We start from the raw sequence: 16263 nt of genomic DNA, 5'->3' as shown, positions 1-16263 counted from the left end.
TCGGCTCACCGCAACCTCCGCCTCCCAGGTTCAAAAGATTCTCCTGCCTCAGCCTCCCAAGTATTTGGGACTACGGGTTCGTCCCACCATGCCCGGCTAATTTTTTGTATTTTTAGTAGAGACGGGGTTTCACCGTGTTAGGATGGTCTCGATCTCTTGACCTCGTAATCCACCCTCCTCAGCCTCCCAAAGTGCTGGGATTACAGGCTTGAGCCACTGCGCCCGGCCCCTTAACAAGGTTCTTAAAATCAATTTAAATACCTGGTTTTTAATGGAATTGTAAAATAAATATGTGCTTGGTTTGATTGCATTTCACTCAGAAAGTCTGATAACATTAAAAATGTACATACACAAAGATGCCAATTACATTATTTTCAAGGAAGCTAGGTGACCATAGGCAAGGGGCAGAGGGTAAGCCCCTCCTAATCACTTTCTCCTGGGATAGACACCCCCGCATCTGTCTTTTTTTTTTTTTTTTTTAATAGACAGATTCTCACTCTATCGCCCAGGCTGGAGTACAGTGGTGCGATCTCAGCTCACTACAGCCTCCACCTCCCAGGTTCAAGAAATTCTCCTACTTCAACCTCCCAAGTAGCTGGGACTACAGGTGCACACCACTGTGCTCAGCTAATTTTTGTATTTTTAATAGAGAGACAGGGTTTCACCATGTTGAGCAGGCTGTTCTCAAACTTGTGAGCTCAGGTGATCTGCCCACCCTGGCCTCCCAAAGTGCTGAGATTACAGATGTGAGCCACTGCGCCCAGTCCCCCCATCTGTCTTGAGCCTTCTGATTAAAGGCTTCCCTCTGACTGGCATTAATAACCACATCAGAAAGCCCCTGCTGCTTTCACTCCCCATATCTTCAGTGGTTTAAAGCAAAACCTCAGAGAAAAGAGGGTTACACTATTAGAAACTTCTGCTTTAAAAATGAGAACCAGAGATGAGGTAGCACACTCTGGTCACTCTGCCCATGGTGTGGAAGCAGTGAGCTGGAGTGGCACAGTCCATGTCAGCAGATTGTGAACCTCTAGATTTCAGGGCAAGTTGCCAACTACATCCTCCACCTCCAACCTCTGCGGTAATCCCTAAACTCGGTCTTATTTAGAAAGATGACAAATTTGCTCATTTATACCCTAAAGCTAAATTCCACTTATAGACCTCTAACTCAAGTACCCCTCAGCAGAACTAGCAATCCCCCAGCAAAGACATAGTTCCCTATTTTTCTCCACCCTAGGAGGCACCTGGCAGTGGAGACAATGAAAGTAGACATGGATCTTTCTAAGAGTGGTAATTATAACACCTTACATAAAATATGTGGTAAATAAAGTCCCTGGTTCCTCCTCATGCAAAGGGACTTCTGCAAACAGATTCCTCCTGCTATTACACCAGCATATGGACCCATTGGGTTTTAAGCTCAGAAAACAGACCCAGCAGAGCAAGGGCCTCAACAAGGCACTTCCTACACATGGTCACAGCTTCCTCTTTGGTCCATTCACAGCCTGCTGTCTGGAATCCATCTGAAACCAACTGCTAATGCTTGCCTGTGTTTTTCATAATATATACACATATATATATATAAAAATATATATATAGTATGTGTATGTATGTGTATATATATGTACACATGGACTTCGCCACTCCAGCTCCCTGCTTCCACACCATGGATGGGCAGAGTGACCAGAGTGTGCTACCTCATCTCTGGTTATCATTTTCAAAGCAGAAGTTTCTAACAGTACAATCCTCTTTCCTCTGAGGTTTTGCTTTAAATCACTGAAGATATATATATATATATGTGGTGTGTGTGTGTGTATGGATATATGCATGTATATATATATTACGTATCCATATATGTATCCATATATGTATGTGTATGTGTGTATATAGATGTAGCTGTGTGTGTGTATATATATATATATATGATTTTGGTTTTGGTTTTTTTTGAGGCAGGGTCTCATTCTGTGGCCCAGGCTAGAGTGCAGTGGTATGATGCGATGTCAGCTCACTGCAACCTCCGCATCCTGGGCTCAGGTGATCCTCCCATTCAGCTTTCTGAATAGCTAGGACTACAGGCACACACCACCATGCCAGGCTAATTTTTCTATTTTTAGTAGAGATGGCATTCATATAACTTTGAGGCACTCATATAATTTTGTTTTTGACTGAGCCCCTGTACTAGGTCAACAGACCAGGCCAAATATCAAAATGGAGTCCCTCGTACTTAAATTCCAAGTCACCAAACTGAAATCGAGTTGTTATCTGACCTTCTGAGAAATCAGGAGAGAGATAATAGCCAAATTTCCCAAGCAGGCCAGTTTTACTTAGCATGATAATGAAATTTCCTCTGCCTTTAATCCTTACAACAAAAAGTAATCTAAAGTAGCCTGATGTTAAGCAATCGGTTTTTTCTCTGTTGTTCTGTTTCCCTGTTCTCATCTTTCATCTTTCAAGGAAAGTAAGTTTGAAATAACCAGTCTGATTTTTGTTCTTTGCTTCTGCTTTTTTCAGCCCTTCTCTATCTGTAAAACCAACCTCCTCTGCTGGGCTCATTGGAAAGCCTTTTTTTTTTTTTTAGACAGTCTCACTCTGTCACTCAGGCTGGAATACAGTGACATGATCACAGCCCACTGCAGCCTCCACCTCCTGGGCTCAAGTCGATCCTCCTGCCTCAGCCTCCAGAGTAGATGGAACCACAGAAACGCTGCATCACAGGCATGCACAGCCATACCCAGCTCATTTTTCATTTTTGGTAGAGACGGGGATCTTCCTATGTTGCCCAGGCTGGTCTAGTACTCCTGAGTTCAAGTGATCCTTCCGCCTCAGCCTCCCAAAGTGCTGTGATTATATGCATGAACCACCATGCCCGGCCAGAACATTTTGGAATGAAGCCCAGTTCTAAAATTGCAAATGAAGCCAATTAAGATTTTTAAGGCCCGGTTCCATGGCTCATGCCTGTAATCTCAGCACTTTGGGAGGCTGAGGGGGGTGAATCACTTGAAGCCAGGAGTTCAAGACCAGCCTGGCCAACATGGCCAAACCCCTACTAATGTCTCTAGTAAAAATATGAAAATTAGCTGGGTGTAGTGGCTCATGCCTGTAGCCCCAGCTACTCCAAAGACTGAGGCAGGCGGTGGAATTGCTTGAACTTGGGAGATGGAGGTTGCAGTGATCTGAGATGGCATGACTGCACTCCAGCCTAAGCAACAGAGCAAGACTCTGTCCCAAAAAAAAAAAAAACAAACAAACAAAAAAAAAAACTTTAAAACTAAATCTAATGCTGTAGTTCTGTTTTTGCCTATTATTTATTTTATTTAGTTATTGGTCATTGCTAGTGAGAGCCAATCATGATAAATTTATAACAGCAAAAACTCTTGCCATTGATTGCCATTGAGAAATAAATACAATTCTGAAATGGAAAGAACACAGCCCAGGCTTTCTTTTTCATTCATTACTTTGGTGGAGTTTCTGTATTTGGCTGCTCAATGTTTTGAACAAGTAACCTTCTCTCTCTCGTCTTTTTTCAGTGAGCTCCAAGCATGATGTAGCCTCCATTGTATGAGGGGTAGGAGGGAATAACAGTTAAATTCGTTTTTTAAAAAAAGATATCACTCTATGTGTTCTGCAACTTTTTTTTTTTTTTTTTTGAGACGGAGTCTCGCTCTGTCACCCAGGCTGGAGTGCAGTGACACGATCTCAGCTCACTGCAAGCTCCACCTCCCGGGTTCTCGCCATTCTCCTGCCTCAGCCTCCCGAGTAGCTGGGACTACAGGGCACCCACCACCATGCCTGGCTAATTTTGTTTGTATTTTTAGTAGAGACGGGGTTTCACCATGTTAGTCAGGATGGTCTCGGTCTCCTGACCGCGTGATCCTCCCGCCTGGGCCTCCCAAAGTGCTGGGATTACAGGCATGAGCCACCACACCTGGCCTAACTTAGTTTTTTCAACTCAAGCATTTGTCTTAGAATTTTTGATACATATAGATCTGGCTCATTCCGGTTGTTTTTTTTTTTTTTTTTTTGAGACCGAGTCTGGCCCTGTCCAGGCCAGAATGGCGCGATCTTGGCTCACTGCAACCTCTACCTACCAGGTTCACACGATTCTCCTGCCTCAGCCTCCCGAGTAACTGGGCACCCGCCACCACACCCAGCGAATTTTTGTATTTTAGTAGAGATGGGGTTTCACCATGTTGGCCAGGCTGGTCTCGAACTCCTGATCTCGTGACCCACCTGCCTCGGCCTCCCAAAGTGCTGGGATTACAGGTGTGAGCCATGGCACCCAGCCATGTTTTTGTTTGTTACAAGATTTTTTTTAATATATGGTTTCATTTTCGAACTCTTTGTTCTGTTCCAATGATCTGTTTGTTTTTCCTGTTTCATTGACCACACTGCTTAATTATAAAGTGACTTATTTAGAAGCTATCCACACTGCAGTTAACACTGAAAAAAGTGAGATAGGTCAGATTGTCCTTTGTGCTTTTGTTCTTCAAAACAAGACCTCAGGAGAATCATTGACATAGAGTGAGGCTTTTCTATTGCCGCTAGCAGGAGTTAAATGGAAACTAACCTCTCCTGCTCTCATTTTAGCCTTGACGGGAAGAGTGTTCTATCAAGAGGGGCTCTGAGCTATTGGCTTCTGGGTTAGAACTTTGAATGCATTTATCCAGAGAAGCACTGTTATGCACAGCATTTAGGATATATATATTGTTTAGGATATATTAAATGCACATTCTTATGTAAGTAGATTTTTGTGAGAAGTCTGACAATCCAAACTTCAATTGTAGAACCACTCTGAGAAATAAATTTAAGCTGCAAAAACAAATGTGACCTTTTGGACATAATACTTAGCATCACTTCTACTTACCACATTCCTGAGATAGAACCAAAAGCAGAAGAAACAGTCCTTGACTCTTGAAATTTTTTACTTTACAGTTAGCAAAAGGTAGAATAACAAAGCACAATTTTTTAATGAATCAGAAGTTTTAGCCTAAGACCGAACATAAAAAAAAAAAAAAAAAGGAGTAGGGTCACCGCTACTTAGGAGCCCCAACCTCCCTCTCCCACTCTCCCCCAACCCTATAAACTTCTAGAGGTAGACCATGCCTTTTTTATCTTTGTATCCCTAGATTCTAGTTCAGTAGCTTGCACATAGTGAGGCACAAAAAAATATATATATATATGTATATACAAACATATATATAGATTTTTTTTTCCCCGAGATGTGGCCTCACTCTGTCACCCAGGCTGGAGTGCAGTGGCACGATTTTGCCTCACTGCAACCTCTGCCTCTTGGGTTCCAGCGATTCTCCTACCGCAGCCTCTTAAGTAACTGGGATTACAGGTGCCTGCCACCATGCCTGGTTAATTTTTGCGTTTTTTGTGGAGACACGGTTTCACCAGGTTGGCCAGGCTGGTCTCCAACTCCTGTCCTCAAGTGATCCACTGGCCTCAGCCTCCCAAAGTGCTGGGATTACAGGCGTGGGGCACCACGCCCAGCCCAGATATATAGTGTATCTAGATATGTTATATCTAGGGAGAAAGAAAGAATTAAATTCAAGAAAAAGTCATGTTATTTTATTTTATGGCCCTTTCTTCATTTGTTTTGTTGACTCAGCTATCCAATTTATTTCTCAGACTTGACTCCAGGTAACTGTTATTTCCAAAACTTACTCTCAAAAAAATAAGATTTTCATGGTATTAGAGGTGTCTATGAGATATACATAAGTAAACACAATTTTTTTTTTTTGAGACAGAGTCTCGCTCTGTCGCCCAAGCTGGATCTCGGCTCACTGCAAGCTCCGCCTCCCGCGTTCACGCCATTCTCCTGCCTCAGCCTCCCGAGTAGCTGGGACGACAGGCGCCCCCCATCTCGCCCTGCTAGTTTTTTTGTATTTTTTAGTCGAGATGGGGTTTCACCATGTTAGCCAGGATGGTCTCAATCTCCTGACCTCGTGAACTGCCCGTCTCGGCCTCCCAAAGTGCTAGGATTACAGGCTTGAGCCACCTCGCCCGGCCAAGTAAATAAAATTTTATACCAATTAGAATTTTTTTAAAATGTCCTGTAGACCTTAGAGCAGGAGTCCTTACCCATATTTATGACATGAACACATTTTCATGTGTTTGTGAAACCTATGGATAACTTCTCAGAAACATACCTTAAAAATTAGGCTGGGTGCAGTGACTCACACCTGTAATCCCAGCCCTTTGGGAGGCCAAGGCAGGACGATTGCTTGAGCTCAGGAGTTCAAGATCAGCCTGGGCAACATGGCTAAACCTCATCTCTATTTAAACTTCTTTTTAAAAGGAAAAAAAAAATCAAAAAAGAAAAATATCTAAAATTACAGAAAATAAAATATATAGGATTGCAAAAGAAATAAATATATTAAAATACAGTTAACAAAACATTCTCTTATTTATTTATTTATTTATTTTTTTTTTTATTTATTTGAGACGAAGTCTTGCTTTGTCGCCAAGGCTGGAGTGCAGTGGTGTGATCTCAGCTTACTGCAACCTCCACCTCCAGGGTTCAAGTGATTCTCCTGCCTCAGCCTACCGAGTAGCTGGAATTATAGGCACCCACCGCCACGCCTGGCTAATTTTTGTATTTTTAGTAGAGGCAGGATTTCATCATGTTGGCCAGGCTGGTCTCAAACTGCTGACCTCAAATGATTCACCCACCTTGGCCTCCTAAAGGGCTGGGATTACAGGTGTGAGCCACCATGCCCAGCTTTTTTATATATTTATTTAGACAGGGTCTCACTCTGTGAGGCTGGAGTACAGTGATGCAAGCTCAGTTCACTGCAACCTCTGCCTCCCAGGCTCAAGTGATTCTCCCACCTCAGCCTCCCAAGTAGCTGGGACTATAGGCAGGTACCACCATACCCAACTAATTTTTTTTTTTTTTTTTTTTTTTTTTTTTTTTGTAGAGGCAGAGTTTCACCATGTTGCCCAGGCTAGAAAATATTTTAAAGAACAAATTTATGACAATAACATAAAAGATTGTTTATTAATGCATTAAATAAGATTTGATGGCAGGACCACGAACTACTACAATTGTTGAAGTAGTGAGACATGTAAATATTTTGAGATATCTGCAATCACTAATGTAATAGCACTGTATCTATAATTTATAGTGGTGGCAAAGTCACAGGTACTGTTTATACTACTGTGGGTTGTTGCCTATATTCATAATTGAAAAAGATGTTAAATTTCAATTAGAAGTTAGTGAAAACAGGCCGGGTGCAGTGGCTTACACCTGTAATCCCAGCACTTTGGGAGGCCAAGGCGGGCAGATCACAAGGTCTAGGAGTTTGAGACCAGCCTGGCCAATATGGTGACGCCCATCTCTACTAAAAATACAAAAATTAGCCAGGCATGGTGGCGGGCACTGTAGTCCCAGCTACTTGGGAGGCTGAGGCAAAAGAATCACTTGAACCCAGGAGGGAAGGTTGCAGTGAGCCGAGATGGTGCCACTGCACTCCAGCCTGGGTGACAGAGTGAGACTCTGTCTCAAAAAAAAAAAAAAAGTTATTGAAAATAAAGATGTAATTATTTATCTGATGAGACTCACATATTCTTATTTCTATCCATGGATAGAGCTCTTGCTCTAGTGGCAATTTCAAAAACAAAGAAAATCCCAGAAGTATTTTGAGCAATGAGTAGAATAATTGTATAGCCTCCCAAGGTGATCTCCTTGGAACAAGAAAATTGTTTTATTTTATTTATTCAACAAATATTTGTTCAGTACCTGCCATGTCTCATGTAGGCTTCATCCCTGCTATGCTGGTATTCACAGTTTAGTGCAGAAGAATGTAGATGTTCTTTTTTGTTTGAAAAATAAATATATCAACTTAGGCTTCTATTCTGAAGGCTTTGTTTTGTAAGTTTGTTCTTGTTAGAATTGGCTCCTAGACTTCCATGGCCTAAGTTCGTTTTATTGTTTTTCTTGTCTGATTTAAATTATGAAAACCCCATTCTAAAGTATTTTTTTAAATGTCAGACATATTATTCTTATAATTATTACAGCGAGAAAGAGAGTTTTTAGAGAGTGCCATTATTAGCAGCCCTTTCTAGTGCCCTAAAATCCAGCCTCAGAGTATTCTTGGCCTTCAGTTATATGCTCACCATCTATCTATCCAGTTTAGGAAATTCCAAAACAAAGACAATGAATTAATTTACTAAGCTTTCTGATCTATAAGATTGTTTTCAAATAAAATGAAAGAAAATGGCTTTCATTACGGTACTTGTAACATCATCTAGTTTTTAAAACTAGATATACTTTTAAAGGACATATTCATTCCAATTTTTTATCTAATTTTTTATCTCCTGATCCTCTATAACTTTTGTGGGAGGTGGTCATATGTGATCAGAGGATTAAGTATGTGAATTTTTAAATGTCAGCCAGAGCCAAGCTGCTAGAAATTCTAGATCCTTCAAAGCATCTGGAATTGTTTACTGACCTCTCAGCCACCAGACACCTGCTATAATTCTTTACCCTCCCCCTCCACCACCCCGCCCCGAACCGCCAACCAAGACGGGGAACAAACCAAGCACCCAGCCACATCAACATTTCTCTCTGTGTGCCTTTCAGTGTTGGCTAGAGACACTCTAAAAGTACAGTTCTGAAACATGAAACCTGCTAAGCATTAAAGCAGATTTCTGGCTCAGAAAACACAAAAGTGGTTTGGAAAAAAAAAAAAAAAAAAAAAAATGTTCTGAGAAGCTGATAGGACTTGTAAGCCTTTAACTGAAATTGTGGTGGCACAGGTTCAAGGCACAGAATTACTCATCAATACAAGACACTGTTCCAAAGCAACCCTACTATGCACCCAACAGTTAGAACATACATTTTGTCCTATCAGCAATCTAAAATCGGATCCCAAGTCAACCAAAACATTTCCCCTCAAAACATTCTGGAGAGCTTATATTCTTAACTGAATATGAGTTCCTCCTCACTCTTTGAGCCAATCAATACTTTTTGATTTTCAGAAGAGTAAAATTCTCCTCTCACCAGGGCCATCTGGGTGTTTGTTGCAACATGCCTGATAGTGACTGCTAGATTGTCAGCTCCTAGATGCTTCGAAGGCTCAGTTAAGCCCTCAATGAAACTCCGGGAAGTAACTGGTTGGAAAGGTCTCCATAACTTGGACACAGATGGCTGTCTTATCCAGCAGACTCTGATTTTATATTCCCCATGAGTCCAAGTGACCTTTAATAAGCTGCAACTCACTAATTAATTCTTCCAGTAAACATTTCTTGAACACTTACTGTGTGCTTAGTGCAGGGGGCATACCATGGTGAATATGCCACAGCATCTGCCTTTATGTGCGTCACAGCTTAATTGTGATTTCTGTCACTGCTTAGTACAGATACCAGTTGCTAAGCCTGATGTTTGCCCCTTAACTGGCCACCAGAATTTTAACATAAGACAGCTACAATTTCTGCAGGCTCAACAGAAGTTGAAGAAAGAAGAAGAAGAAAGGAGAAGGAAGCAGTTGTAGGAAAATGTTCCTAAATAAAGTGTGCAATACCAACCGCTGCCTTTGAGCTGCTTTTAAAAGTTTTGGTTTTCACATTATTAACTCTAAGAGGATTTATTCTTATTTCTCATCAGCCCAAATGAAGAAAAGAAAAAAAAAGCAGCAGGAAATTTCCCTTGACTTGACTGAGTGTTCACAACCCATTTATATTGTACAAGTATTTAGAGAAGTAATGAAGTAATTCGGCTCTTGATTTGGAGTCATTCAGAGGATCACCAGTTATTTTCAAGGTGTTCACAAGTTTTGTGGTGAGGGTGAATGGTGGGGGAGAATCCGTATTATGTATGTGTACATATCTCACAAAAATAAATGTTTGCCAACTGCGCTTTCAGGAGGAGCCTTGAGGCAATGCCAGTTGAAACAAATAATATAGGGTACCAAGCCTTACACTAGTAAGAACCATCATTTTAGAAAGTAAGACAACGTTGAATCCAGCTACAATCACAAAGAAAGAAATTTTGTAGCATCTGAGCTCATTCTCAAAATGAAATTCTACCACCATGATGTGTGGAAAGAGCATTTTTTTCTCCAGAGTCAGAGAAACAAGCATTGAACCCTAGCTCTACCATGGACCCAGTCAATGACCTTAGGCAAATTACTTAATCTGTGTTTCAATTTCCTCGCCTGTAAAATAGACCTAAAAATACCAACCCCTTAGGATCATTGTAAAGATTCTATGCAATAGCAGATGCAAAGCTCTTGGCATCAAGTAGGTGTATGAAAAATTATAGCACTCCTCCCACCCCACTCCTTGATCAAACTATGCAAGAGTTGGGTTTTGAGGGGAGTTTTCTTGTGGTTATTTAAAGAGAATAGCTCTTAAAGCCTAAAACTGTATTTAGGAGACAATAATTAACATTGCATTACCACAGTTTAATTCACAACCACATTTTCGCACTGAATTCCCACATCACTAAATCATACTTCTACATATAGTCATTGCCATCTACCTCACCTTTGGCAGTGCAGTGGTCTATGGCTATAACCACCCTGAATGCACCTGACCTCAGAAGCTAAGCAGGATTAGGCCTGGTTAGTAATTGGATGTGAGATAGTACAGTAGTACAAAAGATAAGATTATTTGAAGCACTCATCAAAAATCCTGACAAGTTTCAGCTGATGAGTTGGTAACAATGATGATATCAGACAAGTTCATTGTCTATAAAAGAGAAGTCATGTTCTGCCTTTCTTCTGTGTATGATTTTAAAAAACAAAGCCAAATTTTTACAAAGAAATTCGGCTGGGTGCAGTGGCTCACTCCTGTAATCCCAGTATTTTGGGAGGCTGAAGTGGGCTGATCACCTAAGGTCAGGAGCTCAAGACCAGCCTGGCCAACATGGTGAAACCTGTCTCTACTAAAACTACAAAATTAGCCAGGCATGGTGACGGGCACCTATAATCCCAGCTGCTTGGGAGGCTGAGGCAGGAGAATCGCTTGAACTCGGGAGGTGGAGGTTGCAGTGAGCCGAGATTGCGCCATTGCACTCCAGCCTGGGTGACAGAGCGAAACTCCATCCCAAAAAAATAAAAATAAAAAATCAGTGGAGCACGGTAAGTCATTTGTTCATTTAATAAGTATTTACTCAACATCTATAATGTGCCTGGCACCGTTCTAGGATCTAGGAATTCAGACGGGCTGACAAAGCCCCTGCTGTCATGCAACTTACACTCCGGTAACTTGAAAACTTTTGGCACTTCGTGATGAAGCCAATGGCTTCATTTCATCACTTTATTTGCAATGAAGCAAGTGGGACTAAGGACTGGGAAACGGGCTATCCATGCATTATTTTTAAAATATAATTTAATTTTAAAATGTAATTCCCTTGTGTTAGATTTCTAACCCCAGTGTGTCCAGTTAAAAATGAAGAGGACCAATTAGAATGTACTGAGGTATTCTGATTTCCAAGTAAATATTTAGCTATTGGAATAAGAATAAGAAGTTCCATTGCTTTTATACCAGCATTCTTTTTCATATGGAACCAATTCCTTGAAATATCCTCAAGAGTATCTCTGGAGGCTCACTGTCATAAGACACTTGAAACTTGAAAGCAAACCATAATATAGGAATTCAAAATATGGAACTGGTTGAGGGGATTTAACATTCTAATTCTAGTTTCCCACAAACCTTAAACCCTAGATTCAGTTCCCTGCCTGCTCACAAACTCAGGAATTTCTCTAGAGCTCAGCTTCCTCTTCCATTAAATGAGAAGGACAATCGCACCTATCAGAGCTGGCTAACTGCTCTAGCAAACTACTTGAAATCTCAATAGCCTGACACAATAAAAGTATATTTCTTGCTCGTATCATAGTCCAGTGCTGTTTGGCAGGGTGGTCCTATTCTCCCTCATCACTCAGAAACTCAGGCTTTTCAATCACATGGTTCCAGCATCTTCTAGAGCCTTGTCCTCCTCTGCATTCTGTTGATATATGAGGAAAAAGAGAAGATGTGGAGGACCACATGGGCTTTTTGTCTAGCCCAGGCCTGGGGAAGGTTTCCATCTCCTCTGTCCACATTCCAGTGGCAAGGACTCAGTCATGTGGCTGCACCTATCTGCAAGGAGGCTGGGGAATATAGTCTGACTGTGTGCCCTAGAGGAAGAGGAAACAGCTTGGTGGACATGTAGGAGACATCACCACAGTACTTACTCCAGAAGGTTGTTTGGAGGATTATGTGAGACAATAGATGAAAGAACTCATAAAGTTCTCTAGATCAATAAATATTAGCTCTGGGCTATCATTAATGTGCTTCTATCTAGGCTGAGGCCCATCTTCTCCATGCAGCTCACCCCGGAAGGAACAGAGAAAGCCAAAGTGTTGTCTCCTAGCCTTATGCTGTCAGCAGAGATAACTATAGAAAGAGAGTCTTCAAAGCTGCCTGTGCCCTTTGCCCCCTTTATCAGGTATCTTCATTTCAATTCAATCTAGATATGTTTCATGGAATTGAGTGAGCAAGGAGAAGAGCCAATCTTTTCATCGTATAAACTCTCAAATAACACTGGCTCTTTTTGGCCACCATTTCTCAGCATAAGCTCACTTACTGTTAAATTATACCTAACCCATGTGACCTTGCACTCTGAAAGAAGCTGGGATTCACCATTCATTCATCCAGCTTTGTTCTCCAAGCTGCCACAGTGATTTCTTCTAAACAGTGTACATCTGATCATGCCAATACTTGCTTAAAATCCTTCATTGTCTCTCCACTGAATTAGAATAAAATCCAAATGCCCCCATCCCACCCTCCCAGGATCAGCCCCTGCCTCCCTCTTCAACCTCATTTCAGGTTGCTCTCTTCCCCTCCTACCTCATTCATTCATTCAACAGCTATTTCTCCAGCCTCTAGTCTAGGCATTAGAGATAGAGGAAAACAGACAGCACCCCTGTCCTGGTGGTGGGGTATTGCACTCCAGTCACAGGGGCCTTCCTTTAACTTACTGTCTGCCTCTGTGCTTGGTGTTGGCTGTCCTCTTCCTCCAGTTCTTCTCACAGAGGTCTGTTTAGAACAGTCCTCCATCCTTGATTACTCTCTCACCAGCATCCCATGTGCATTCTTCCTAATATTTATCAATCTGGAAGATTGTTTGACACGTTTTTGTGCATTTAATATCTATCTTCCTTTACCACAGAGCAATTTCCATGAGGGTAAGGATCTCATTTATGTTATTAACTTCTGTATCCTGAGCACCTGTTTGCCTGGCACAAAACAGAAGCGCAATAAACGTCTATTGAATGAATGGATTAATGAATGAATGAACTAGCAGGAAACAAGCAATGCATCTGGTGATGGCCCCTAGGCCTGAGGAGAAAGTGTGAGTTCCAGTTTTCTTCCTGGGAGCCTGTGCTCATCTCTGTCCTCTCTGACTGTTGTTTCGCAGGGAATGACACCACTCCACTGGGCGGCTTTCCACAACCAGCCTCAACACACCCAAATGCTGCTGAAGAAGGGGGCAGACCCCACCCTTGTGGATAAAGACTTTAAAACGGCTCTCCACTGGGCAGTCCAGGTGAGAAATTGACCAGTGGACTGGTCTCAGGTATAAATGGTGGAAAGCACGGTTAACAATTTTCTGAATAGGTCAAACTTTAAAGATGGAGGTTTCAGCCCTTCATTCAGCCCCACCACTTGTTGAAGAGAAACCCTGCCAAGATGCAAAGCGGGGTAGTTACAGAATATCAAGCACAGCCTGCCTTGGGTGTCACACACAGACGCACACACACAGCCCTCTCACTCTCTCTCTTTGTCTCTCCATCTCAATGTTTGCTACCAGCTTACTGTGTCCCAGAGTAAACCTGCAAAGAATTGCTGGGAAAATGCCTTCAAAGTCTTTGAACCGTGACTCTCTGATCCTCTTCTTGCTTCCAAATCCTCCCCAGCAGAGTTGTTTCAGGTGATCCTGAATTCTCACCCGACAGTGAAAGTAGTGGCTCCTGACCCTGCAACACTATCACGTCAGGGAGTCCACGTCAGTACACACACCCAGATAAATCAGAATAGGCTCAAGAAATCTATTGTCCAGAGAGGACAAAACCGACAATAAGGTGAAAGAATAATAATCGCTAATGTGTAACAGAGTGCTTTCTATTTTCAAGTGGAATGATTAACTAAAAGTTATCTATTCCTTTTTTCAAGGAGAGCAGTACCATGCATCCTTTCCATAAACTTGCCAGCCCGTCTCTGTCTTCAGCACAGACACCCCCACAGTTGATTTCTGTTGGCCCAGAAAGGGCACCTGTCTGAACTGCTGCCAGGACCCTGTGAGAATAGTTTCTGCTGCCCTGACTCTGGTTTCAGTCAGCATTTCCATGTGCCAAGTACAGCAGAAGTGGGCACCTGGGACTCTCAGGATTGACATGTGTGCTTGATGTAAGGGGAAAACAGAAGTGATCTGGAAACTGCTCTGTTTTCGTCCCTCCAACCTTGGCTTCAGTTTCTCTGCACCAGTTTCTCTGCAAAGCCATGCAGTAAGCAAGGCTTGTTTTGTCATCTCCACCTGCCCATAGCACCCTCCTACATACTTTCAGTATCTAATCACCTGCCCTGCCACCATCGCTGTCAGTCCAGTCTCTGCCCAGGACTCCATGCCCTGGGGCTGGCCTCTGGCTGCTCAGGGGTCACCCAGTGGCCACAGAGGAACTTGGCTGGGCTGCCAGGAAGCTCCCCCATGTGTTGGTTCTCAGCTGAGATGAAAGTGGCACCAGGAGCAGGCGTTTTCTATATAGTCACTTCAACACCACTGCGTTCTGATTCCCTAGATCTGGGATGCATGTGCATTTTGAAAAACCTCCCCAGATAATTCTGACTGACATGCATCCCCCTTCCACCATCCCAGCCTCACTGTAGAGCTGCTGTCTGAGACCTGGCCTTGCAATGGAATCACCAGCAGTGCTTGTAAAACAACAGATTCCCAGACCCCCACTGAGCCCTCACAGGGTAGGAATCGCTGTGTTTTGTTTTGTTTTGTTTTGTTTTCTGAAATGGAGTCTCACTCTGTAGCCCAGGCTGGAGTCCAGTGGTGCAATCTCCGCTCACTGCAACCTCTGCCTCCCGGGGCCTGGTTCAAGCAATTCTCCTGCCTCAGTCTCCCAAGTAACTGGGATTATAGGCACACACCACCATGCCCAGCTAAGTTTTGTATTTTCACTAGAGACAGGTTTTCACCATGTTGGCCAGGCTGCTCTTGAACTCCTGGCCTCATGATCCGCCTGCCTCAGCCTCCCAAAATGCTGAGATTATAGGCATGAGCCACTGCGCCCAGCTGGGAATCCCTGTTCTTATCCTTTAAGATGCACTTTGGCAAAATTGTAAGAACAGCCTACTCAACTCTGAAGATCTGAGTTTGCATTAATAGACTTGGGCTTGATCTGAGGCAAGTCAACACTTGCTTGGCTTAACTGATAAGGGTATCTTTGGTGTCAGAATGAGACCATGCATATGATAGTGATATGTAATGTACTATGTAATTGGACAAGATGGTCATTTTTATTAGGGTTCCTGATTGTCTCCATGGAAACTTAGTTATTATACCCATGCCTTCATATTCTTTCTCTTTTTTTATGTTTACCAGTTTGTTAAATGATATAGCAAAGGATGCAGATGAAGAGACAGGTAGGGCAAGGGTATGGGGGAACAGGCATGGAGCTTCCATGCCCTCTCTGGGCATGCCACCCTCCAGAAACCTCCACATGTTCAGCTACCTGGAAGCTCCCATATTCTTTGTCTCTACTAAATGTCACAGCTTTTAACCTACTACATTGATTTCAGCCCTGTCTGCACAATGGAATAATCTGAAGAACTTTTAAACAATACTCATGTCCAGGCCTCACCTCTTAGATTTTCATTCAGTTGTTCTGGGGTGGGGCCCAGCGATCAATATTTTTCAAAACTGGAACTGGGCGTAGTGGCCTGTGCCTATAATCACAGCTACTTGGGAGACTGAGGCAGGAGGATCACCTGAGCCCAAGATTTGAGACCAAGCTGTGTAATGCAGTGAGACCTTGGGCTCATAAAAAATACACCTGTATTGGCTGGGGCTGTGGCTATAATCTCACCACTTTGGGAATCTGAGGCAGGAGAATCACTTGAGGCCACGAGTTCAAGACCAGCCTGGGCAATAGAGCAAGACTCCATCTCTATTTAAAAAAAAACTGTGTGTGCATATGTGTGCGCATGTGCACGCACACACACACACACACACACACACACACACACACACATATATATATATATATATAT

The 16263-nt window shown here is 42.6% G+C and overlaps 1 protein-coding gene across 1 annotated transcript in view; it reads left to right on the top strand.

The window, feature by feature from the left end:
• The window catches only part of ANKRD55 (ankyrin repeat domain 55), a 131170-nt gene that overhangs the window by 70552 nt on the left and 44355 nt on the right, over positions 1-16263 (top strand). Inside the window, exon 7 of the mRNA XM_017874210.1 lies at positions 13406-13534. Within this exon, the coding sequence (XP_017729699.1) occupies positions 13406-13534 (129 nt within the window). The remainder of the gene's footprint in view (positions 1-13405; positions 13535-16263) is intronic.

The sequence above is a fragment of the Rhinopithecus bieti genome, unplaced genomic scaffold, assembly GCF_001698545.2.
Source record: "Rhinopithecus bieti isolate Rb0 unplaced genomic scaffold, ASM169854v2 scaffold_6513, whole genome shotgun sequence".
NCBI lineage: Eukaryota > Metazoa > Chordata > Mammalia > Primates > Cercopithecidae > Rhinopithecus > Rhinopithecus bieti.
This window is presented reverse-complemented; position numbering and strand designations above follow the sequence as displayed.